The following is a 26,259-nucleotide window of genomic DNA, read 5'->3' on the forward strand; positions in this document are numbered from 1 at the left end:
GTGACACCATGACAAAAGAATTAATAATGCGATAGAACACAGAATAGCATTCTAAAAATACAAATCGCCTCTCTTTATTCTGCCACCCGGATGGAATGCATGCATATTCAACGTAGCCCTTTCAGAAAAGGTCTATTAAAATGCATTATTTTAAGAATTTTATTCCACTGGGTGCACAATGATTTAGATTGCTTTTTCCGCGGTCAAATAAAATTTTCCACAGAATTATGAAACACTCGAATAAATATTTAGATGCCAGGCAGACTTAGAAGATAAACCAACGTGCCTTTATTGGACTAATCAGCGTGGTAATGAAAATGTTAAGGTGACCTTGATTAAATATGACAAGCGCAAACATTGTGCTCTTTCAGTATATAACGTACCGATAAAACTGCGTAAAGTTTTACAACTACGATAAGAGGCGCATTTTGCTTTCCGTTCAAAGATAATACACTCACTAGTTGGACGCAAAGGCGCTAGGGTATTAATAAGACAATTTATTGCTGTGCCATCGCAATAGCAATTCCTCAATTTCATTATTGCATCGTTTCGAAAACAATTTCAATACTTAACTGCAGTCGTGGGCTGCAGTGTTACTGCGTCGTTATTCATGGAACTCGGAAAAATGTACAGCGTTGGTAAACAATTGTCGACTCTGATTACACAGATGCTATGATTGAAATAAATGATGCAGTTTCCACAAAAGGCACATCGCGCTATTTACCGCAACTCGAATTCATTACAGGCGTTTTACTATCATCCGCTTTCTCGCTCACCCTATGCCGAATTTACGAACGCGCCTCTAATGATGTGTGATTCCTATGACAAATCGCCGACCACACAATGCAGTTTCATGAACTAATATCTCCATAATTTAGCCCCAGCCGTTAAACGTGCGGGCGTGCGTATCCTTTATGCGTATATACGTATATATGGAGATAGATATGTGAAACGCATGATATATATATACGCGTGCGCACATACAGAAAGGAAAATCGTCCCCCTCGCGTCGTTTTGGGGATGACCTGTTATGCCGCTCGCCGCGCAAAGTCAAATATTAAGCCCTCGTGAGCGCCCGCCCCCCCGACGTGGCCACTATTATGACGGGATTCACTGGAAATTTTCACGACAAACACCATAAAAGTTTTTGAATGGGACGCGCGCAGTCAACGCGCGGCTGTCCGCGATTTCATTCGGCTCACGTACATATATTCCTGGCAATATTCTGCCTATGTTCGCTTCCTCTCTTTATCTCTCCCTCTCTCACTGGCATGAGTTGCAATAAAATATTGATTCTAATAATTGTAAAGAGCTAAATATTTTCATCACAAAAGCCTCCCTCTGTCACAATTTATTATCTTTGATGCATTGTCAGTCCACACGTAATCCTTTCAATTTCGGTTCGAATTTTCGTGGTAAATACCCGATTTTGTCATCAAAGCGTTATTACTTTTATTGTCACATGTCGTTAGTGAATTCGGATGTGAAATATGATCGGTTTACAGGGTTTAGAGCTGAAAGCTAATGAATATCTGAAGTACATTGTGTGAATGTTATTGATTTGCAGATTTGCTGTGATATACATTTGATTTTTAATCGATTTTAGGCTATTAAATTTATTAAAACATATATTTTTATGTGTATAATATGCAATTGTTCATAGTCAATTTCAAAATTTTACAAATAATTTTGATACTTTGTTCAATTTATCGTGATATATTTTCCCACGTATTTTGAAAAATCTATACCGATTAAAAATTATCCGTTTTTTTTCTTCTTCCCTTGGTATAAATTTTAGCCGAATTATGATGTTCTTATAATTTTATTTAAACAAAAAATGAGAATAAATTAATTTATTGAGACCAACAAATTCTAAATTTTTACTATATGTGAAGGAGGTACTTTTATCGATTAAAAAAATTAATTAATTTTCCTAATTAGTTGAATTTAATTGAACTAGTTTCTACATTAATTTATACTACGATTAATTTTTGTAATTTCTGAAAGGTATGTAAATTAGTGTAGTATTTAAGTTTATATATTTCAGATTCATTGTGTTGTCACCGTATTCTACATATCACTATAGTCTACTTAGTTAATCACAGCAAATATTGCTCTATCAAATCTCTTTAGATGCTTAACATGTTCTCAGATAGAGTTATTTCATTTACTTAGGAGATGCTAGTTTTTTATATACAACATTTCCGTAATTTTCCGAATACTATTTTCGCATGATCAAAATCAAATACAAAATAAAATCAATATTACTTATTCTCAATATGCAAAATAAAGATATTTTTCAAAGGCTCCATTTGTGATGCTCAAAAATTATAAATCATGTCAGGTTCACGTACAAGTTACAGAATCGAATTTTATAATACAGTTGTGTGTTTTGACAATCACTAAACAGTAGTATAACAAAGTAAATGTTAACTTTATTATAGTCGAATATAATTTTTCAACTAAAATCACATGGTTCGTGGTTCTATTGAACAAAAAAAATTTCTAATGTATTGTATTATAATTATTTATTTTGCATGACAGTTTTTTTCATATATACTGTTAATTTAAAAAACATACTTTACTTTGTTAAAATAAGAGATATTTATCTATTAAAATTATCATGCTTCAATTTGCGGACTACAATTTTTTTTCTACCATATAGATGATAGTGAATAGAGCTATTATAAAAAATATTTGAGTAGCTTAATTTATATAGTTGCAAGAAATCTATTAAAAAATGCAAATAAATAAATCTCAAGTACCGAAAAATAAACCAAAACTTTTCACAAACACGAAAACAAGAAACGGTAAATTTTAAAATACTTATGTTGCTCGTATAATATATGTGTGTGTGTGTGTGTCTGTCTGTCTGAAGAAAAAGAGTACTACGGAGATTTCTTCGAGAGAAAAAAAGTAACAATTGTTTTGCTTCACTATGTCAGCTTTTTTCTTAGCCGGCACACGAAGTCCAATCTCTGTTGAGCTTTCGGAAGCTCTGTATCCTTCGATACCCCAATCAGCCCGCGAATAAGGGTCGAGCGCCCTATCCGCGAAATGCGAATAACAACTTCGATCCCTTTCCACATCAATCTCCCTCTTACTCTTTCTTAAATCTTCCTCTCCTTTCCTTCTTTCGCCGCCACTCTTCCCATTTCTTTTATTCTGCAAATCTATACCCAACATTTCTCGGAATTTTCTTTCAGCACTCAATCTGCAATATAACTTTGAAATGATAAAAAAACCGCGAAAGCACTTGAACCCTCGCAAGTAGTGTAGGTAGAAGTGTAGTCAGACGTTGGTAGGTTTACCGGAGTAAGACGGGGCTAGGGAGGGGGAGAAGAATAGAGCAAATGAAGTCTCGTAAATCGTCAGCACCCTCTCTCACACGGCGTCATCGTTAACCTCTGTCTTTGTCGGTGACGGCGGCGTCCAAACGCAATAGTCGTCCTCTTTTCTGTATCGTTGCTGTGCCCCTCTGCAGCGGAGCCGTTATCGCTTGGGAACCCCTCTCTCGTTCTGTCGCCGCGTAACCTCGGCCCTTTGCGAAACACGCGGTAATATCGGCGTGGGCCAATGAACTGGGTTGGTGGGCGTGGCTTTCTCTATCGCGACACTCACTCTGCAGTGGAGACTGGCGGGGATATATGCGAAGAGAGAGAGAGAGAGAGTTTGCTGCCCCGGGGTGTAATATCATACCGCTAGGTGGATAAATAGACGTGCACCACCACTATGGGGATACGACGAGCGACGGAACCAACGGATTTCATAGTGCCGCTGTGCGCTAGCACGCGCGGTGCCGCACACAAAGCTAGAGGACCAACATTGCTATCCTCCGCCACGAACTTAAGAACACTTGTTCTCGTTGACTATCCTCTGTATTTTGGATCCTCTCCCCTCTCTCTCACTCTCTCTCTCTCTCACTATTCTCTTCTCTCTTTGACGCAATATACTTCTTTCTCTTATCCATTTCCTCCCGTGATTTGTCACATTGTAGTCATTACTGTATTTGCAATGCAGAAAATACGCAATATTTAGTCTTTTGACTCAAAGAGGATCAAACAAAAATATATTTTTTAGCGTGAAACAAACAAATTTATGATTACAATTTGGACGTAGCTGATAACATTCATCTTATTTAATGCTTAAAGTGATTTTAAAGAACTAGAGAAAAAAATAATCTACAATGTAATAAATCGTGTAAAGTAAAGGTCAGATACTACGCTTGAACAAATAATGGTTGTAGTCAGCTTTAGCCTCTGCGGTATTTTGTTCCAGGAGCAAGTTATATACGATAGGTATCTGTCGTATCTGTGGACCGAACTACACAGGCATTCTTTGCGATATAAAGACGAGAGTTTTGGACTGTCTCTACTTTTTTCTCCTCTTTTTCTTTAAAAGTATAAAGTACGTCTTTCCACAGTAAATACCTTTTCAAGAAACAAGATTTCAAAAACAGTTCGCTAAATATTTTCTAACAATTGGGATTCAACATCACTAAAACTAGTTATGACTCTACTTTACGTAATATAGTTTTGAACCGTCTAATTATTATTTTTTTATTAAGATTTTTGATAAAAAATTCTTTTGTATAGTATTTGAAGTAGTCCTGTAACATTAGGAAGGTGTCAAATATTAGAGGCGTTATTTCAAAAGAAATTATTTAATTGAAGTACTTTTTTAAGATATTTAATACATCAAATATTTTCGCATGTTCCTTTTTAAGTAAAATGAATTTGCTAAACAGGGATGCGATAACAAATCTATGTGACAGTTAATTAAATATCAAAATACGATAAACATAAATACATGTAGATATATGCTTTCCTTTGTGCCGTGTGCAACTTTACATTTATCTTATCTTATTATTTAGTGAATAAATTCAATTCCAGTGTTAAGTAATGTGCCAGAACATGAATCTATACAATATAGCTTTATATTTTATCTAGTTTTATTACTTTTCCTGGTTTTATGGATGAATTTATAATTCTATCTCGATCAAAAGAGTCAAACGGTTCTTATATCTAAAATGAATTCTCCTAGCGTTAAACATTAGAATTTCATGTATATTTTGTAAAATTTTCTCTGATAATATAATAAATCATCTTTATTTTTTTTTGCAGTACTTATTGTTACGATATATTTGTTTTTTATTTTTATCTTCAATTTATAGAGTCAAAAACAGCAAATATTCAACGATTTAGTAACGGATTCATATTAATAGGAATAGTCTTTAAACGTAACAGAAGTGTACTCAAATAGCAATACTAATGCTCATGCGTTTTGAATTTTCGTTCCGACGACTGTAAGAAAAACGAAATCTCTACTTTTTAATTGTAATGCTAAACTTAAAACGCAGCTCGAACTTGCAATAAAAAGATATTCAAAAGTTATAGTGAACAATCTCGATTAAACTTAATTTGTTGTTCTCTTGGATGCTTTTAATTGTAATATTATGCACTTTGAATACATCGAGAAGTAAAACGGTTTTGTATATTAAATACCCATCTATCCTAGAAAATATAACATTTTTAGTTTTCAATTCTCGTGCAGAAAAGCGAAATTTTTAATGCTCACAAATTGCAGCAAACTCAAAGCCGCGTAAAAGATTGTACGCGCGGCAGATTGATACAAGGGCAGAGAGCTAAAAAAGCGCGGAGATTACGTCCTCGACGAAGAAGGGTCGACAAAAAAAAAAGAAAAGAAAAAAGAGAGAAAAGAAAAGAGACGGCGTTGGAAGCTCGACAAAGTCTAAAGAGCCTAATCGCCCCGTGCACGTTCTTTGAACACACAGTTAATAACGCGTATTTATGCATTGCCGTGTTTAATTGCCCGCGCTGCTATTAAGTCTATAGTAAGGGTCTGTCGTACGTGCAATTTCCTCGCTTTACTCTTTACTCTTTACTTCTTCGTGATCCTTGCGACGATATATACTTGCGAAAAGTCGAGCTGTTTAAAGTCAACTAGGACTGACAAAAATGAGATTTTATGTGAATAACCTCGATTAATTTTCTTGTTTAAATAATTTTCTCTATTAAATGGACAATGATATGAAACCAAATAATACATTTTTGAAACTATGTAGTTTTCACATCTATTCAAATAATTCAGAAGTTGCTCGATTTATATTTTTGCGAATTAATGTCTATTAGACAGTTCTCAAGTAATTCATTCAAATAAATTGAAACTCGATAATTATTCACATTAATAGATTTGGTATTATTAAAAAAAATTAAACTTGTAAATAAGAAAGCAACGCTTAGAGCACCTGCTCAAATGTTACTAAAAATGTTGTAAAATTTGGCTTTTACCGTTTTAATTTGAATTACTTCATATATATAAATATTACACAGAAATGTTTTAATGTACCGTCAGGATGTCCTACAACTTAGTGAAGCTTCAAAGAGAAGTTAGAAAAATACAAAAATATTACTTTGCTATGAAATAGATTTTCATCAAATATATATTTACCGAAATATTATTATCGCTATAAATGGTCCAAATTGATAAGTTTAACGTTAATATATCATAGGATATCTATTATATTTACGAAAACCTTAATAAAAACATTGTATGTTTACTATGCGTACTAATTAATTTGCTCATTAATTTCATTTTGAGAGATTTATGATTTGCATAATAATAAGAAAAAACTACGATTATTTTAAGATTCTGAAGAATTCAAACGCTTTTAGTTAACTTCCAGATTTTTAAACTTTTCTTTCTAAACATTTCATCAACGCGGTAGAATCAAAGATAAACATTTTGTAGGAGACTACTTACAGTAATAAAGAATAAGCGTTTGAGTTCTATACAGAATATAAAAATAGTCATAGATTTTTCTCGTTGAACGACTATATCATAAACCTAAGTTTGCTTTGTTTAAAGTTGAAATTGCTTTGTTTCAGTTGCTTTTTTTAAATAATCAAATGTTTTTGAAAATGATTCTTAAATTTATCTTCTACGGAAACATAAATAAATGGGAACTTTCTAAATTATTAAATGACTACTTTTTTTCAATTTCTAGCCTTTACATTAAAAGAACACGTAAACATTTTCCATTTCCAATTTATAATAATTATCCTGCATTTTTTAAATAAAGATACTTTGTTAAAAAATTATATAGAAAAATTATTATTTTTTTTTCGAATTTGACTTTTCAACGATCTTTGCGCCATCTCTGAAAAGTTTTAAAATAGAGCACGGTAAAGTAGTTTTTGATAGAGCCAACATTCAGATTCGGAAGATGGAGATTAGGCCACCTATGTTGTCAATTTGTCATACCATTTTATCACGGAGTCACTGTAGTTCAATAAAATGTGAATGGTATTATTTAATTATTTTATTAGTTATCGTAGTGCAAAGTAAATGTTCACACACTGATTAATTAAAAAGTGATGTGTAATCGTCTTTGCAAAATGTAATCAGCAAAGTATTTATTTTTAAACCAAAATGATAAACATTCTTCATGCAAGGTTTTGTTTATTACATTGAGTCATTCCAATGTGAAATGTGTAGAAATGGCCAAAATAATAAAATTATATTACTTTATTATACTAATTTTCTGCATTCCTATAAATGATGGGGCAGGCTATACATATGAAATTGATTGCAACAACCTACGGATAGGGCAATATATTTGTCCTCATCCTGATTATGACTTTGTTGATCCTAAAACACAGCAACCTAAAGGATGTACAAAGGAAAACATAGCCAAAGGTAATTTTTAAATAATTATTTAAATACTTCTATTGAATTAGTCATTTTAAATGCAATGTTGTCTAACCTCAAATCTGAAAATCAAAACTCCAATGTAAATAAATTAAACTCATATTGTTTGAGTCAATGATTGAATGTTATATTAATACCAAACTAAAATTTTAATATTCTACATTTTTCAGTTATTTGTCAAACAGCTGATGGGCTTATTTGCAGTGAAACCAAAAACAATACATTCAAGAAAGAAATTCCTTGTAAATGGACGTAAGTACTTTATACTTTGTTGGAGCAATATCGTATAGAATGTTTTGAAAATTATAATACAACATTAACCAATATTTCACTTATTTGCAGAAACGGGTATTCTTTTGAAACGTCACTGCTATTATCAATATTCTTAGGTATGTTTGGCGCTGATAGATTTTACCTTGGTTATCCAGCATTAGGATTACTTAAGTTAAGCACTTTAGGTTTTCTATTTTTGGGACAATTCTGTGATGTGATATTAATAGCTACACAAATTGTTGGACCAGCCGATGGTTCACACTATGTAATACCATATTATGGAGCTGGAGTAACAATAGTGAAAAGTGATAATGATACTTATAGAGTGCCGCAATATGATTGGTGACGAAAAAGAATTCATATCAAAGCTTAAACTTTTCTACTAATATGAAAACAGTTGATAATTTACAGTACAATGAATTGCTAGTAATTTTGAAAATGTGTTTTAAATATTTTTGAAGTTTAAGAAATGTAATCGCGTTCGCAATGCAGATATAATGCCAATTTTTGTAAAAAGTGATAAGCATTAACGTTTTTTAAATCAATGTACATACTTATATAATATATTATTCCATTGACAGTTTTCTATTGTACAAAATATATAGCTCAAAATATAGGTGAATTATAAAATATTTCATCTGAAAATTGTAAATAAAATGTTACAAAACAAATGCAGACTATTACATTTGTGATTAAATAAATTTACATGCATAAAATGATTTAAATTGTGTAATATTAATACGTTATCTACTTGATTATTGAGTACTTTTTTAACAATACATTGAATCTTCATTAAAGATATTAATACTTAAAAATTGTTACACATTTATACTATAAGTTTTTCTGATATAATTTAAAAATGTAAAAGATATCTAGAGATTTAGAATTAACAAGTAATTAATATTTTTAACACTTTTCTCGAACCTTATATTTTTAAATTGGTTGTGATTTTCATTATATATTCGAACGTGCTTTTTAATGACCAAACTTTTTTACGTTGGCGATAAACCTACGTGAAGCACGAAGCAAAACACGCACTTAAAATAGTTGAAACTTGACAAGAGGTTGTTTCCGTCTTGATAGCGCAAAGAAAATGGCCTCAACCTCTACAAGTAAGGGCACCCGAAAAACTTATAGTTTTGAAGAGAGAGAAATACTTGTGAACTTGATTTATAAATACCTGAGTGACAACGAAGAGGAGAAACTTACCGAAGGTAATGTTGCTAGCGGTGGAAAACGAAAATCAGTGTGGTCCGAGATAACTGAAGAATACAATTCTCTGGTGAGTCCAGAAAATGCGAGATCCTCTTTGCAGCTCAGGCGATGTTGGGAAAATATGAAAGCTAACAAGAAGAATCGTGATGACAAAAAGTGCGATATAATTTTCAAAACGGTTGATGTTCTATTTTTTTATGAGGATGTCGTTAAATGTTTTCTAGGGTCAATGAAAAACCAAGCGTTGACGACGCTCAAGGTCAACTGCCAAATTCCGCACAACTTCCACCAAATGTCGTCTTTCAGCCAAAGGAATCGGAGCCATTCGCTTTCGAAGGAATAATGCCACCCACAGATCATACATTTAACGGTAAAAGTGACGAAAGCAAATTACAACAATATATTATTATTCATAAAATGAAAATACATTTGAGCATAAGTAACATCAGCTAAATAAAACACTATACTAATTTTTTTTTAGATTCAAAAGTTGACGTGGAAGAAGAGCTACAGAACAATGACCAGAAAGTAGCGAATGATGGATCGGCAGAAGATAATGTTCCAGTAGCTTTGAATATAAAAAGGAAAGTGAAATCGTCAAAAACACCGGTAAAGCAGAAGGTTCCAAAGATAAGTCAAATTAATTCCAGTAACCAGCTGAATGAGTTTGCTATTTTGGAGGCACAATTAAGATTGGATACAGCTGCTTTGTTGAAAGAAGAGGCTAAATTGAAACTCAAGGAAGCCCAGTTCAAGCAAGAGGAAGCTCGTTTACGCATGGTTTGCGCGTCCTACAAATTACAAAAATTAAAGGAAGACTACGCTGATTGCGTCGACTGTGTAATTGAGGAGAAAGAAGAAGATGAAACATAAATTTTTTGTTTATTATTGAAGTTACTATAATTGATGTACATATAAAATTAGACTAAGTTAATATTTATTGTAATTTCTTAAATTGTATAGAGCTAATGGTTTCTACGATACTATATAAAATAAAATGCTTAGTACACGTGAAGATTGTTTACAATTTACAAACGCAGTTGGCAGTTTCGAATATTATTGTTCTGACATGCAGCATTCACTTACTATCGACGTAACAATATAGATGTACAGATTATTAAATGCAACAAAAGTAAATTATATTTAGGTATTAAAATTAGCACATAGAAAATTTAATATCGTAAAAGGTATTCATGAGAGTATGGAGTAAAAAATAACCTTCAGAGTTAATATAATATAAAAACTTTATTATACTAGTCATGCAAAAAATATCGAAACGTAAATTTTAAAACATTTGCGAGTTATAAAATTACGAAATTAAAGTTTTTAAAAAGCGCGTATGGATGTTCTTTCTATAATCATATTATAACATTTTTTTAATCACTGATCATTCCGAAGTATAATCACGATAAAATATCATTCATATCATGTGAAAATTATCGTTATGAGAATTCTTCTTGTCGACTATCGTACTCCTCGCAATTTCAAAAAGGGTCGGATCGGTATAAATCGGTTCACTTGGGTCAAAATTCGTCCTGTAGTTGCTCGACGTCCCGGCAATGCCTACCAAAGTCGTTGATGACCCTGTTCGCTGGCTAATAATATTACTCAAAGATCTCGCAATGGGTCTAGAAGTAAAAGTCAAATCCACTAATTATTATCGGTAATATATTTGACAATCATAGCATTTTAGAACTTACGAAGAGCGACTTGGATTTATAAGTCCAGATCGTAAAAATGAGAAATTGTTCGCTCTTGTGCTATAATGATCTTCTGTAGAATTTCTACTTCGATGTGATAATCTATCAGCCCTACGGTTTTTAACAATCACGGCATAAACGTATTTCCTAAAAAATAATTGATATTTATTATTCTATATAAAGCCCAAGTAGTCATTGATAAACATTTATTTTATAATTGATTTGCAGTTTTTACCTGTAAACTAATATTGTTAAAAGTACAATAGATGCTAAAAGTACGACGAGGATAACAATAGCCGTTATAAGTCCGTAGTACTCGTTCGGAGTAATGCAGACAGTATCCACAACAGGTGCGATTCTTTTTTCAGCAATAGTATTAACCTCGTCGTCGTCTTCTTCATTCATGTCGTATCTTGAATCGAAAACCTAGAATTTATAACATTGTATTAGTTCATCAAAAGCAATTACATGGCATTTCCGCGCTTACCTCTATCATTTCTCTGACAAATTCTTCTTCACCTTCAGTAGCGTCTTTTACTTCGGCATCCGTTTCACTGACACTACTTTCGGATAATATAATACTTTCAGTAGCATTCACACTCGTTGAATTCAAAGCATCTATGTCGACTTCAGTATCATTACTAATCGATCTCTTTTTTCGTCCATACGATGGTTCGCTTCTGCCGGTACCCGACGAACAGAAAGCAGGTTGACATCCATCTCTACATGTCCTCACAGTCGCTTCGAACACCAAGAAGTTCGACTCAGGAATTTTAAACGCATTGAAGCGAGCCTCTAAACTGTCCCCATCTCGAAGTCGATCCAAGCCGGGGAACACGTAATTATCAACAGGACATCTGCAACGGGAATTTATTAAACAATTACTGTATCAAGGAAAATTATATGAAAATAAATTTACATACCCGTATCTATCTATTAATTGAACACTTCGTCCAGAATAAGGATCTCTCGCAACGACGTTTGTCGCAAATATATCAGTGGCGTAATTATAACCATCTTGAGCTTCAAGTCTGAAAGTCAATGGATCGCCAACAGCAATCGTGGTAGTCGGTCGTCCTTGATAGAGAATAAGGAGCCTAACTTTCGAGCTCAAAGTATTCTCGGCTGGCAAGTACTCGATAGGTATAGGCGAACCCGATCTACTGAAAAATTATTTTCGATGAATAAAGACGTAACGTTATTTAAAAAAGCGGACAAACTATTATTAATATTTACCCTGCGCCAATATATCCGGAAGTAACGACTGCCTCGTCAGGACCTCTGAATAGACACGTCAAGTTGAAACGTTTGTCTCTTCCAGTTTGTACGTAATCAGAGAATTGAACCACTACGATGTTAGTCATGGTATCGCCGTACTAAAATTTTTATTTTTTATTAACGGCTATTTACGTGACATTGAAAAGTTAAGCGAAAAAAAAACTATAATTAATTTGTAATTATACTCTTTGAGTTCCACAATCGGGGTATCCTTGAGCTCCGCTAATTCTCAGCACATTTATAGTTTGTCCGTTCCCACGATAAAAGCATCGGTCATAGTAGCCATAAGTGTAAATTCTACCAATAAAACCTTCCGGTGTGCGCAAGGTAAACTCCATTCCATCTTCATTACACGTTTGGCTTACTAAAAAAAAATATACATGCTCAATAAAACGAACAACGTAGCAGTCAGATAATAAAAGACAATATAAAAAGAGCCTTCGACTTACCATCGAGACACTCATCTGCACCTTGGCGCCCATTACCTCTCTCGTAAAAGTCGTACTCCGAGCTAGTCTCATAATAAATCGGATTACCCATATCCATGTCCCTGGAGTCTCTGTCGCTCAACTCGCAATTATCCCGTTCCGATCCGTAAGGCGTATTGTAAGGTGGTGGTCGGAAGTTGAACGATCGGCAGACAAAGTCCCTGGCATCGCTACATTCGCGCTCGCATTGACTCAAGGTTGACGCTGCGGTATAACGACGCACAAAGGGTTTGCGCACTCTTGTACCTTGGCTCACTTGTCGAAAATTCTCCTGTTCATCGCAACGCGACAGTAAGGGTGGCCGACCGATCATTGGACCACCACCATTTCCATATGGTCGTTGATGGTAGACACCACCTTCGCCGATGTAACCACCACCGACTATTCCACCTTCTTCGTAGCCACCTGATCCTAATGAATTGCCTGGTGGTATACCACCAACACCGTAACCACCCCCAGGACGGTTAGGTCCGTATTGACCGCCTCCAGGATGGACTGGACGTTCAGACCACTCTTTACCAGGGTAGATTGGGTATCGGCTAAAAAAATTATATTTTTGTTGCAGTGCAATGATAAAGTGTTTGTTATTATTATAGTTCTTCTACTCTTATATTGCAATTTGCTATAAAAATTTGAATATAAAAAATATGTTACCCATCGCCGTACGGATAACCATCCCTATCGGGATATTTATCTGGGATTGGGAATCTTTCCGGGATTCTATTTCCATCCAAACCTCCACTAGGAAATCTATCAGATGGTTCTTCTGGTATCGGTGGTCGATATCTATCATCAACCGGTGGATAGTTGGTCGATCCAGGAGGAAATCGCGATGGTGGTGGATATTTCTGGACAACTCCCGGGAAACGACTACCGTATGGTCGCATCGGTCGATTAGGAAAACGACCACCTCCTGTTGGTCTTATAGGATATGGTTCGTCGTTGGTTGGAAAACGATCACCAACAGGATATGATTCTCCAGGAGGTACACGATCGAATACAGGATATTGATCCATTGGAATGCGATTGCCTGGATATGGGTCGTCGTAGTTCGGACGATAACTGGGTCGACGTGGTGGTGGATAATATGGACGCCCGCGAGGTGGTGGATAATCGTTGCCAGGTAAATAATGTGGTGGTATACGGTTGTTGGGATAAGATTCAGGGAAACGATCGGGAAAACGATCTTTGTTACCGCCTGGATAGTCGTCTGTATAGCCTGTTGAAAAAATTATTGCTTTTGTAAAATTGTTATCATTTTTTAATTTCTTACGTAATTTAATTTTATCTACCTGGTCTTCCGAGGATGCCTGGCCTTCCACTAGTGTCTTGACCAAGTGGGTCTGGCCTATAATTGTTACTTCCTCTGTCGCCCTCCCACGAATGATCTGTAGAAACAAAAATAAAAACAAGTTGTATCATAGGAAAATCTGATATCATGAGTATTACCATAACCAAATTCAGCTCACGCATAAGATTTTCATAGTAGTCATTATCAGCATCGTAAATCAATCGATGCCCATCCTTCTGATTAGACTTGCTCAGCCTGCAAGTTCTCAAGCGTTCCGAATACAACGCGCTTCTGCACTGAAAGCTCGTCTGTCGCAAACACTCATCGAGGCACTCGCTGAGACTACGACCATTGATCTCCGATGGGAATTCGCCGGTAAGCCTCATATTTCGATAACGCTGGAATGCAGTATCCGGCCGACGGGTTTCACCGTACATGTGCGACGAGCTGCTATCCGGGAACTGGGATCCTCGCGCTATGGATGGTTCTAGGTTTCATAAGCGAGCATTGTTACGCACGGCTCGGCTATGTACATTTTATATTCATTCTTTTTCGCTAATTGAGCCGGCTTATTACGGTCTTGTTCTTTATTGAAACACACGCATGCATTTTATACAGTGTGGAGTGATCCGACGAACGTCAAATTACGTTGACGGATATGCTCGCATTGCTTTTGGTTTCGAAATTGGTGCGCTCTGTTCCATGCTGTGCAGGCTTTTCGGAAGTACACTGAGATAAATCTACGTGAATTTTTACACATTGTGTAGAGTAAGTTAACGTGAAATTTAAAGGCTAGCATGTTTTGTAGTTAGGATAGATGTGGAATTGCATAAAAATATATAAATTAAATTTCGAAGTAGTGTTAAAGTGCGAGAAAAAATTACAGAACGAAGGGAAAATATGTCAAACTTACGGTTATCTAAACACACCAAGTCGTAAAAGTGATGACCTGGAGACGTGTTTGTAGCAAAATCGTCTCGTTGAGAAACAGAATCTTCTTCTAAAATGACGCACTGTCGAATTTGTTCATCATACTCGACACTCCGGCAGAAATACTTTTCCGCTCTCAAGCAAAATGCTTGACATTCTTCGAGAGTTAGATTCAAATAAATGTCCACTTCGAACGGGCCGCGCATACGTTTATTTTCTTCTTTAATGAATACTGCCAGGCCATCACAACGATTTTCCGCTGGCAAAATTACGAAAGCGTTTAGTTATATTCTTTGATATTATAAATATCTTAGATAATGATATGTATATATATTAAATGCTCTCATTACCATTAAGACATGTGTTTTCTAAATATTCAGAATTAGCATTGTCTTCTAATAGTTCCGGGTGTGTTCTTCGTGTAAAACGACTCATAGTACAACTCCTTAGAGTCGAGTCGTAAGTTGCTGATCGACAAATGAATTGATGCTCGTTCAAACACCTGTAAAAATATTATTGCTATTATAGATCAGTTGTTTTCTTAAAAAAAAAGAGTTATCTCCAAAGTATCAGAATGAAATAGATTTTAATTCAAGAGAAATCACGATAACAATATTTGAATTAATCCTACGAAAACGTCATATGTTGAAAATGCACATAATATTAAAAGATTTAAAATATTTCTCACTTTTCTTCGCAGTCCGTCCGATTAGCTGCAGTAATTTCCTTGACATTGGCAGCAGGCAACTTCAGTTTTTTCCTCGAATGCCTCTCGAAAACGTAGCGCCGATTGGGGCATTCTAACTCGATGCGGCTGGCTGCCAAACAAGAATAAATCGTCGAAGGACCAAATTAAAAAATCATCCCTTTGTTTGGCTAATTGTCGGCGTTAATTGCCGCTTCATTATAATCGGCAAAAAAATGCGCGTCCATTGGGTATGTGCTACATATAAAGTTCACTTCAGTCGTAGAGAAGAGTGTAGAAGAGGAGCACCGAGGCATGACGAAATCGCGTGTGCCTTTTACCTGTTACCGTGGCTGTCACACTCCGCTCGCGTCGATGAACACCCTCCGTGGAATCATTGTTAATGCCTTTGTTCGCGCATTGTTATTCAAACGAGCAGCATGATCTCGCTAAATTAAAAATTCGAAGCATATGTACATACGTGAGCGAAGGAATAGGTATGCGAGGTAGACGTGCAGTACGCGATCGTCGATTATGCCCAGGGCTTACCTCACCGCAGCACCCGTAAAATCATTTGAATTCAGGTTTTATATGTTTCTTCGAATGGGCTTGTGAAACAGAAGGATCTCTTGCTCGAGCAGTGCGAAGGTCGCGGTGTTGAAGCGTAAATCAACAGATCATTACGGCATTTCTTTAAAGCAGGTTGTATCTACTCAGTCGACGAGACAATGGATTATCCAGATACCAATTACAAAACTATATTTTATTCCGAAATGTGGCGGTCGAGATAAATTAAAATGAGGAAAAGGTATACACACTTGACTGCTAATTTAGTATGCCCGCGGCTTGAGTGAGTCATATTATTCAAGCGGGCAGCGGTAACCACACACATGCAATTTACACTTGAGTTCAGGAAGCAAGGGGAATAATTTTAGAATAATTCACGTAGACGTTCAATGTTGTGGAACTTAAAAGATACGCTGAGTAGTAACGTGCAAGTGCGGTCAGACATAATTACGCGTATGACACGTTGTACTCACAAGTCAAGCACACTTCGGCAAAGTGTACGCTGTTAGGTACCATCATGAGATTGCCGATGCCTTCGGGTTGCGCTTGCTCAGCGCTTAGATAACAGGTGCTCTCTTCGTATTCGGCAGCGCCGCTGTAAGATGCTATTCGGCTGCCCGGTTGGAAATCAAAACTTGAGCACGTTCGCACGAGATTGTTGGTAGCCGTGCGATCGCGGAGACAAAGATCTTGACATTTCTCGAGCACGCGGAACGGCGGCAATGAGTCCCTTATCTTTGTAAAAATTTATAAAGTTTAATTTTAGAACAATTAAAATAGTTGTATCGGTCTTAATTACAAAGAGAACTCACTACTTCATCGTCAAAGCCCTGCAGTTGTTGGTCTGGTAATCTTTCGTAGACGAATCTACCTGCTCCATTATTGCAAGTAATTTGAGCTATAGATCAAATTGATATCGATACACTTAATACAGAAATAATTAGAAAAATGTTTATTTTTTACAAGATTTTCGATAAATCTTACCATTGACGAGCATCTTCAACACCGTAAGAACAGTAATAGCTTGAACCATGCTGAACATGTTACGATCCCTTCTCATTTTGAATTCCGATAACAGGTATTATCAAGTAGTCATGTCACTCGCAAAGGGACTGTAGCAAAAAGCGCAAACAGAATTAATAACTGTCTTTTTCATTCCAATATTATTATGTTGGGATTTTTTTATTTTAATAGTATCTATTATACTTATGAGTATATTCATTTTTGTATGAAGACGTTAAAATCTTAATTTTCACTTAAGAAGACAGTGAGAACTTCATACGTCACAAAGGATCATCTCTTAACCCATAATTATTCGCGTCACTTAGCATGTAAGTACCTTGCCTGTTGTTGTTTCAAAGATAACACGTGGGTAATTACAAGTTAAACAGACAATTAAACTTAGATATCTTATTTTTCAAATAGCCATGAAATACACTCTCTTGTGGATTCTTACCATGGCGTAAAGAATGTTTGTAAGAGCGAAGTGTTTATTCGTCGCATTTTCAATTTCGATGCCAAAACATTCACAGAATAAAAAAGAAACCACTTCACTCGAAAACGAGATAATTAAACTAGAAATGATAATTCTTAATACGAGTGGTGAAAAAGATGAGCGTTGAAAGTGCGCGCACTCAGGGTTTACTTGTAACAACGTTCACCGAACCGATTTCAAAAGCGGACTGCGCATGAATTGAAGGGAGTTTGTACGCGCCGGCAAGCTCAAAACGCGTGACAGCCATTCGATGTCCCCATCTGATGTCATGGATTAATATAAAAAAGGAAGGAAAAACATGGTGCGATGCTTCCGCACTTTCATAATGGAGAACTGAGTTCTACGATGACTCGAAATTTCTCTTTTTCACATGCTGAATTTTCGTTCAATCGACATACCTGTATGCTTTCCTCGCTTTCTTCAAATTTAAATTGTTACTCTTATATTAGAGTTTTTGAATTTTATCCTCTATTTTGTAAGATGTTTATGATAGTTATTATAGCGCGAAAAAAGCTCATAATAAAATAACACTTTGTTAAGTAACTGATAATGAGGAACAATTGTATTAACTGCAATATTTCGTGGACGAATTTTTTCAACAGTTATGAATGAAGAACAATATTGTTTTTTTTTGACATTTATTATAGAATGCTATTTTATGAAGCAAGCGATTGTTAAAATAATTATAACTAACTAACTTACTAAACCTGAAAGGGAAACTGTCCAAACAAAATTATTTTCTTTATAAAGTGATAGCAAAATTGTTTATTTTTCATAATTTCAATTTGTTTCGGATATTTCATCTCTATACAAATTAATAAAGTGATAAAATTTATAATGCGAATATAATTCAGCGTGCATATATTGGGAGTAAAGTCACTGGTTCCTGCAGCTTATTGATACCCTTGTTCAATCAACTTCACTCATACCGTAAACTCACCCTCAACATTAATTGTAAAAATCTCATTATTTTCCACATCAAACTATGTGTATGCACTTTACAGTTAGAATACCCCAACCCTAATAAACGCAGTTTAATAGAAATGGAATGTTCACTATCTTTTCATTTTAATTCTGGATATATTACAAAAATCTTGGCGATTAATAATGAACTTGATTCATGTAATTTATTCAGAAAAATACACTTGTAATTTATTCATTGTATCTGTAATGTAATTTAAATGAGAAAGGGTGAATAATTTTCGAAAATGTCTTACTCCTTGAATAATTTGCGTAATAAAATAACCGTGAAATACGGGCTTATCAAAGTATCGCGCGATATTCATGGAATTCTATTTTGTAATAAATTGTACGGTTCTATAAACTGCAGAAGGCAAAAGTATATACGTATATAATAACAGCAGCAGTTAAAATAGAGCGCGACAACTCTCACGGGAGCAAGCACGTAGAGCGAGTTTATGCCTATGGACTTCCTTTTTCTCATTTCCCTCGTACTCGCTTTCGCATTGAATATATACACTATCCTTTCATACGTCGTACCTATGAAACTGTCCCCGAGTGAGAGAGAGAGCGTATGCGCGCAATGTTCGCGATAACTGTGAAGATAATAGATCCCTAATAATGCGCTGGCTGGGAAGTTGGAACTACGCTCTGTTGGGCTTATGGGCGCGTGTGTCCATCGATGGCTCGCGCGTATCGAGGGAGTGAGTAAGTATATATATGTGTGTGTGTGTGTGTGTGTGTGTGTGTGTGTGTGTGTGAGTGCGGTTCAGGGTGAGCGCCCGTTTGGAATCTCCTCACCGAGCTTTCGATAGCATAGTGCTAACGAAGTGGTGGGGAGCACGTAGTACAATGGATCCTGATGATGATGAAAAAGTCCTTCGTACCATGCTTATATTACATATATTGGGGCCAACCACGTCATCGGGAGCAAGGATTTCATACCGATGTGATTTTGGAGATATGCTGTGTATATGTATACGCGCAGCGATTGGACGATAACGTACTTGCGAAAGATTCGTTTTGCTTCACTCTCGAACACGATGGACACTCGCGTGCCTCGCTCTTTTTTTAATACACAAAGAGACGAGCTAAGTGCACGTTACGCGCGCGCCACTACGAGATTGCGCTATCAGCTCTATTGTTTACCCATCGATTTGCGCCTTTTTCGCGAGAGGAGTTTTATGCGCCTTTGTATGGATTTGCTAGATGCTTGGCTTTTCAATGCGCATTCGGTGGAATTTTTTTTCTTTACAAAATTTTCCTTTTCTTCTTTTTGCTTTAATAGAAATTAATTTTGCAATGCATAGATTAAAAATTATGGGCGATTGTTTTTCTGCACTGAATGATTTTTTTAATTAGATTGCAGACAAAATTGAAAGAAAATAATAGAATTTATAGCTCATCTAGTATGCATATGAATCCATACTTTACAAAAATTCTACGTAAAGAATTACGACAAATTTTTTCTTCAGTTGGAAAATGCTATCGAGTTTGAAATTCCAACTTCACGAATAAAATATCGATATGCGATGAAGACATCCTTTTTTCTTATAACAGAATAACAAGTTTTTTTCTAGAAAAAGCCGTTTGAAGTGTATTTGTAACAGAAGAAAGTTTAATTGAAAAAAGATAAAAGAATTGACCATTGTCTATACACATTTGAACAATAAGACAAATAACATAAATAAACAAAGCCCGTATGAAGAGAAAGACAGCAGTGACTCACAATCAAAACTCAATGGGCTGTAACTTGTCTATGTAATGATCCGTACTTGAAAAGAACGAAAATGAAATGCAAAGCATTCACTATTTAACACTAGCCGCAGCCGTTGAAAAGACGATAATCGGTTCCCACAACAATTCGTTTCCCTGCTAATTATACGAATTCGAACTTCAAATTTGAAATCAATCGAGGCCATCGAAAATGACAATAGTGTTTGATTTGAATTTCAATTGAATGTTATTCAATTAGCCGAAGTGAACTACTTATCAGCGCCTATTTTCTACAACCCTCTTTCACTGTTCATTATGTTACACATAAAGTTATCGAACAAGCTGCAGGGTATCTGTGAATTAAAAGATTTAGTATCTTACTTATGGAACGACCTCCTGCCCAGTCGCAGATGACGGCAAAAGCTCGATGGACCGGCCCATGAATAGGATCAACGCCTCTCATGAATGATAAAGTGTCTCAATACAGCGTGTATACATTGGATGAAAAAGCAAAAAACAAAAATTCTTCCACCTCGAACAAGAACTGGCATATGTGCACGTATTGAATAGGAGTTGAAAGCTAACGTGATAATATAGTATACAGTACTGGCACGCGCGATAGAGCGCGCAAAGAATGCACGTGGTGTGAAAGAGGGTAACCGAAGCGTCACCACTGGTACCCGTAATCAGACTGAAGTCCAAAATGGCATTGCTCGCGCGACAACCAAATAGCAGGTCTGACTCTTTGGTAGGCGTAGCTTATTGCAAAGAGCTTGCAAGAGAGGAGGGGAGCAGAGTACGTGGGGTACAACTGATGCCTGTGTATGTTTTCCTCTTACATTTGTGTACAAATAGCCAGTGGCTGATCGGCGGCGCTAGAGCACAGGTGGGGTACGATCATCGTATACACTGGCCTTGCGGTAGCCGGAAGCGCCGACTCTCGCATTGTGAGCTACACTCGCTGTTTCCGCGCGCTTACATCCGGGAAAATGATGATGAGACATATACTCGACAGGAGAAAGAGAGAGAAAAAGAGAGCTCCCTTCCCCTTTTTTTAACACGAGTATGTGTGCGCGTCACTGCGGAACCACGGATTAGAAACTTTGTTCGCTAAAACTCGCGTGTGGTACATATTGGATGTTTTACACGAGACGAGGAAGACACTTAAAATAATCATGTTGACTGAGCATAGGTGTGGAAATTTTGACGTAGGGTATCTTTTTTTGACATGCCGTTATAAGCCAATGATGAATGAGGAATAATAAAGGATAGGTGACGAAAGTAGGAAGGACGTTGTTTACGGTGTACCTACCGCCTATTCAGTCTGGGTGACGAAGCGTTAGCAGGCAGGACGTTAAAATGTGCTGATTGATTTTGGATCATGTTCAATGCTTCTGATGATTAGTTTGCATGCATGGTTTATTGTAAAAGAAGGAACTTCTCTTTCAGTTTGCTCAGAAGCTCATTGAGAACAATAAATTATCTCGATTAGTTGAAGGGCGAAACGATAGAGGGATAAACCGTTAGATTGTTGATTCACATGACTTAAATATTTTGACAACGTGATATAACAATGAGAATAAACTGCCAAAAAAATGAAATATGGACATAAATAGTACATACAGCATACACTTCCCTTTACTCTGTCAATTCATTTTTAACAATGGCATTTCGAAGAATTATAACTTTAAAATATCATAAGCAACGAAAGTTTTATCAGTAAAGTTACTGTAACATCAAAACATGACTGTTTACTTTCGACAAAATTTAATCTTTCTACTTTTTATAAAATTATAAGGCATCATATTTTTGTAGCCAATTAACAAAAATAATTACAAATCTGAATAAAGTTTGTATGATATTGACCAAATTGTGTAAACAATGGAATCAAGTCTATCTATTGTATACAATATTATTTTTATGTTTGTTGTAATCTGTGCCACAAGAAATTCAATGTTTAAAGTTCAATTATTTCATTTCAATAGTAAAATATTAGACCCTTCAAAATTATTCGATGTGCACTTTTTGTTAAACTCTTTGCATAATATAGAAATATACAAACTTATAAATAATAAAATATAGGCATTAATGTTTCTAATATATACTATTAATTTTGAATATATGCTATTAACCGGTATTAATTCTTTGATAAATGCTACTTTTCCGATATTCATTTATGTTTAGAAAATATTTAAAATAGGTATACAACATATATTTCGAATTTATCTTTGATCGAGAATTTCAAATCCTTGTAAAACCGGTATGTTGATTTTTTACTTAAAAAAATTATCAAGTAAAAAATGTACCAAATTTATACTTATTTATGGATTCTGAGGTTTTGTAATAATTATTTATTTTTCAACTGTTTAATTCTTCATCTTAGTCTGCAGAAACTCATACATCGATTTTTTAATCTTTATTAGATTAAAATATATAATTTAATAATGCATTAGAAGTTATACAAATTTTCATGAAAAGGATTCCCTTACTTGTCGAAAAATGAAAATGCTGATATTTTCATTTTAGCTTTATCTTTAACTTTCTGTATAATACATACTTTTCCAATATTTACTGCATACTGTCGACCTCTATAGTCTCTTTCCGGAGTTTCAGCTATTCAGTCATTGTATGTGTATTCTCTTCTCTTCGACGGCAGTTCATGATTCGTTGACTCATTCAGTCTTGCGAACCAGTAAAATCGAAGTTCCTACGGTACAAATGCATGCACATCTGACGTCACTCTGACCGCGACTGCAACGCCCTCAGCGCCATCATAACACCTGACTAAAAAGAGAGAGAGAAAGAAAGAGAGAGAGAGAGAGAAAGAGAGAGACAGAGAGAGAGAGAGAGAGAGAGAGAGAGAGAAAGATAAAGCGCGCAGATAGCAGAAGCAAGTGCGAGTAAGAAGGATGAGGAATTGTCAATGTTCGCCCGCGCAACTGGGAGGTACCAACAGCCGACCTCGCTGATTGATACATATCGCGCGTGTGTATTATATTTTGACAATTGTAATACTATTTGAATCGTGAATACAGAGGAATAATACTACCGAGGATACGACGACAAGAAGGTGTGAGAAAGAGACACGAGGGATAGACGGATAACGTTGGAACTGTGCAAAGAGGGAGACGGAAGAGCGAGTCGAATGTGGGCTGCCCAATTGATTACGAGTAATTGTTTATTGATTTTCTCGATACATTCTCTATTCTCGAGACTCATTACTTACTCGTAAACAAGCGCCCGCCAGCTCGTAAATAGTAATCAGGAAGCGCTTTGAACATTATGAGTGAGTCCATATATTACCAAATATATTGCACATGGAATAAACCTTTCCTTTTATTTGTTACATTGTTGCTTAACCTGTATGCATTTTGTTGTGAAAGCAAGTTGAGTACATGCTTCTTTTCCTATATCTCCTCACATGGAGACTGTATTGATCAAGCTTTAGACAATTTGGATTTATCCCACTGAACTACTTCTACTAAAGTTGCCTTATAATTTGTTTCAGGATTGCATGTGGATGACATTGTATAAGGGATCTCTTTAAGGAAAAATAAAATAAGCAAAATGACGTTGAATACAGGTAAGATTGAATTATTAATTAAAACATTTTTATGTAACATGCTTAGTAAGAAATGTTTCTGTATTTATCATCAGTCATAAAAATTATAATGTATATTTTATGTTAATTTTTATTGTTCATTTCAAGACAATGCAAATATATTTTTTAATTTGAATGCTATACAGTGATAAAGTTTAAAACAGCATAAGTAAGTTTTATTTGATTTATTTTTAGATATTTCAACAGCTCTCCATTTATTGGAGCATGTGCATAAACGAGTAGAAGACTGTGATGATCCAAAGTTACAGCTTCACACAAGTCAAGATCTCCAATCATTGATCTCATTATTGGAGGATCCAGTGTTCCGTAGTATTGTTACAATGCAAGATTCACTTGCGGAACTGAATACGCAGCTTACTCAGCATCCTTCCATTTTGCCTGGAGATTTTGACATTCACCTTGGTGGTCAGCTTGAACTAATAGTTCCTAATACACCTGTCCAACCTATTGGGCAGGCTATGTATCAGAATTTGTATCATGATACCAGTGAAATCGATGATCAAAGAGTTCCAGTAGCTCCATTGTTGCATAGTAGTAATGAGGATACTAGTGCACAGGTAAAGTTTATAGATAGTTTTAAATACTCAATAAAAGACAATATATGCATTTATTGTAATGTTATGTTCAAAAAATTTCAATAGGTAAAATGATTTCCTCATTAATGATTATATTTTTTTAAATTTTAGGTAACAAGTCCTAGTTTAAATTCAGAAGTAATGGGAATTCCCCCAATAATGAATACCACTTATGCAAAGGAGTTCCAGAAAGTTATTGACACAGCAGCTCGAGGACGTCAAATTTTTACTGTTCAGGTAATTTTTACAGCTTGATAATTCTTTTAAAATAAGTAAAAAACAATTTAAAATGTAAAAAATACATTCTTCAGATAATTTTTGTAATGTTTATTTACATTTTTAGCTTTTCAAATCAGAAGGAACAAGTCTTGGCTTTAGTGTTGTTGGTTTACGTAGTAAAGACCGCGGCGAATTAGGAATTTTTCTGCAAGAAATTCAACCTAATGGAATTGCTGGAAGGTAGGTGTAATAAAGAAATTTAGAGGCTTAAATATTTTAATATTTTTTGGAAAAAGGATACATTTTTTGAAATCTATTAAAAATTATTAAAAACGCAATCAATTTCGAATACATAATTTTCTGAATTTAATTTACATTTCACTTTATTTTAAACTCTTTGCGGTTTCTATCAGATACAACGTTATCACATTATTCAAGAGCGACAGCTAAAAAGTTTTTATTCTTTCCAAAGCCGTTAAATAGTTACAGGCAGTTGAAACTTTGTTTACTCAATAGGATTTAAATGCGCTTCAAACTTCATAAAATTAACTTTCTCTTTTATGTTTTCATTTGCATGCATACTTTTTGTATGAATGTAAAGCTACAATCAAATTGAAATAATAGAATAGAAGACATAATTATAAACTAAAAAGTGCATCAAGGGACAAAGATAAATTTTGCGCATAAAATAAAATATCACTGTAGTAAATAAAGAATGACATAATTGCCAACGTCCTGATGATAATCTCTGAGAAAAGTTTGAAAAAATTATAATCTCACGGAATCCTATAAATCACAGTGTTTTCGTAAAACAGAATTCTGTATTACCGTTGCAGTTTGCAAGCAAAAAAAAGACAAACTGCGATGTGTATAGCTATACACCACATAGCGAGAGGTAAAAATGGGAGCGACGTAGATAAGGCACGCAACGTGAAGCAGCCTGGCTGTCTGGCTGCTGGTGCAGCTGCTGTGCTGTTCACACACAACAAAATGCTACCGTGAAAATTATTTATCCACAGGCATGGGGATGAAGAAAAAAGGAGATAAAACAATCGGCGAACGCGCTTGTGCCTCACATAAAAGAACGGCATCGTAAAATATTTCGCTCGTTTCCTTTTGGCCATCAACAAGTTTGTGCTATAGTGCTGTCGCAGCCAAACGTTGTGCAATAGTAATAAAAAAAAAGAAAATCTGACCATCCAGGTTGTCGACGTCGCGTGCTTGCTGTATACACACGACTAAATTATCGATTTTTCCCATGCCTCTGAATAGCTTCCTGCTCACTCGGGGTGGGCGCGCGCGCGCCTTGTCGCTTTTCCAACTGTCGCGTGCTGCTGCCCCGCGATCTAACAACTGCAACTCGCGAGCCTTTGGGCTCAATTCGAACGAAAGTTCTCTCACTCTTGAGTGCTCGTTAACTTTATTGCCTCGCAACATTGAAATTTCTGTCTTTGCTTCGTGCACCTATTTTCTTCTTCTTTTTTCCTCCCCTTACTTTATTTTCTTTACTTTAT

The 26,259-nt window shown here is 35.4% G+C and overlaps 4 protein-coding genes across 7 annotated transcripts in view; 3 read left to right on the top strand and 1 right to left on the bottom strand.

The window, feature by feature from the left end:
- Positions 1-7,257: 7,257 nt before the first annotated feature.
- On the top strand, positions 7,258-8,701 carry LOC131663542 (TM2 domain-containing protein CG10795). The gene is made up of 3 exons (XM_058934006.1): positions 7,258-7,719; positions 7,902-7,983; positions 8,074-8,701. The coding sequence occupies exons 1-3, from the start codon at positions 7,521-7,523 to the stop codon at positions 8,348-8,350; spliced, it is 558 nt and encodes a 185-aa protein (XP_058789989.1). The 5' UTR covers positions 7,258-7,520; the 3' UTR covers positions 8,351-8,701.
- Positions 8,702-9,097: 396 nt separating this feature from the next.
- Positions 9,098-10,173, top strand: LOC131663593 (uncharacterized). The gene is made up of 3 exons (XM_058934071.1): positions 9,098-9,375; positions 9,444-9,589; positions 9,701-10,173. The coding sequence occupies exons 1-3, from the start codon at positions 9,098-9,100 to the stop codon at positions 10,090-10,092; spliced, it is 816 nt and encodes a 271-aa protein (XP_058790054.1). The 3' UTR covers positions 10,093-10,173.
- A 220-nt stretch (positions 10,174-10,393) lies between these two features.
- LOC131663486 (uncharacterized) lies at positions 10,394-20,850 on the bottom strand. Of its 2 annotated transcripts, none has more exons than XM_058933933.1 (18): positions 20,711-20,850; positions 17,143-17,270; positions 16,971-17,056; positions 16,632-16,893; positions 15,595-15,724; positions 15,257-15,408; positions 14,890-15,165; positions 14,155-14,451; positions 13,978-14,073; positions 13,340-13,904; positions 12,647-13,224; positions 12,383-12,561; positions 12,156-12,295; positions 11,843-12,082; positions 11,407-11,776; positions 11,155-11,345; positions 10,920-11,066; positions 10,394-10,847 (listed from the first exon to the last, which is right to left on the bottom strand). In XM_058933933.1, the coding sequence occupies exons 2-18, from the start codon at positions 17,216-17,218 to the stop codon at positions 10,640-10,642; spliced, it is 3,993 nt and encodes a 1,330-aa protein (XP_058789916.1). In that variant the 5' UTR covers positions 17,219-17,270; positions 20,711-20,850; the 3' UTR covers positions 10,394-10,639. The 2 variants fall into 2 exon arrangements, with proteins under 2 accessions (XP_058789916.1, XP_058789915.1); XM_058933932.1 differs by having other exon boundaries at positions 14,155-14,463.
- A 2,364-nt stretch (positions 20,851-23,214) lies between these two features.
- The window catches only part of LOC131663616 (uncharacterized), an 80,088-nt gene continuing 77,043 nt past the window's right edge, over positions 23,215-26,259 (top strand). Inside the window, exons 1-5 of one of the 3 annotated variants that reach the window (XM_058934102.1) lie at positions 23,215-23,615; positions 23,838-23,912; positions 24,126-24,508; positions 24,638-24,763; positions 24,870-24,985. In XM_058934102.1, the coding sequence (XP_058790085.1) occupies positions 23,897-23,912; positions 24,126-24,508; positions 24,638-24,763; positions 24,870-24,985 (641 nt within the window). In that variant the 5' untranslated portion in view covers positions 23,215-23,615; positions 23,838-23,896. The remainder of the gene's footprint in view (positions 23,616-23,837; positions 23,913-24,125; positions 24,509-24,637; positions 24,764-24,869; positions 24,986-26,259) is intronic. The other 2 variants (XM_058934104.1, XM_058934103.1) reach the window with 2 other exon arrangements.

Source organism: Phymastichus coffea, unplaced genomic scaffold (assembly GCF_024137745.1).
Source record: "Phymastichus coffea isolate CEN01 unplaced genomic scaffold, Cenicafe_Pcof_1.1 PCOF00036, whole genome shotgun sequence".
NCBI classification, from domain to species: Eukaryota; Metazoa; Arthropoda; class Insecta; order Hymenoptera; family Eulophidae; genus Phymastichus; species Phymastichus coffea.

Bases quoted from the DNA above. Each gene is read 5' to 3' on its own strand.
- LOC131663542 (XM_058934006.1), top strand. From the start codon at position 7,521: ATGGCCAAAATAATAAAATTATATTACTTTATTATACTAATTTTCTGC. The intron at 7,720-7,901 runs GTAATTTTTAAA...TACATTTTTCAG, and splicing joins AAAGGAAAACATAGCCAAAG to TTATTTGTCAAACAGCTGAT. The intron at 7,984-8,073 runs GTAAGTACTTTA...ACTTATTTGCAG, and splicing joins GAAATTCCTTGTAAATGGAC to AAACGGGTATTCTTTTGAAA.
- LOC131663593 (XM_058934071.1), top strand. From the start codon at position 9,098: ATGGCCTCAACCTCTACAAGTAAGGGCACCCGAAAAACTTATAGTTTT. The intron at 9,376-9,443 runs GTGCGATATAAT...AATGTTTTCTAG, and splicing joins AAGAATCGTGATGACAAAAA to GGTCAATGAAAAACCAAGCG. The intron at 9,590-9,700 runs GTAAAAGTGACG...ATTTTTTTTTAG, and splicing joins CACAGATCATACATTTAACG to ATTCAAAAGTTGACGTGGAA.
- LOC131663486 (XM_058933932.1), bottom strand. From the start codon at position 17,218: ATGAGAAGGGATCGTAACATGTTCAGCATGGTTCAAGCTATTACTGTT. The intron at 16,894-16,970 runs GTGAGTTCTCTT...ATTTTTACAAAG, and splicing joins AGGGCTTTGACGATGAAGTA to ATAAGGGACTCATTGCCGCC. The intron at 12,083-12,155 runs GTAAATATTAAT...ATAATTTTTCAG, and splicing joins TCCGGATATATTGGCGCAGG to TAGATCGGGTTCGCCTATAC.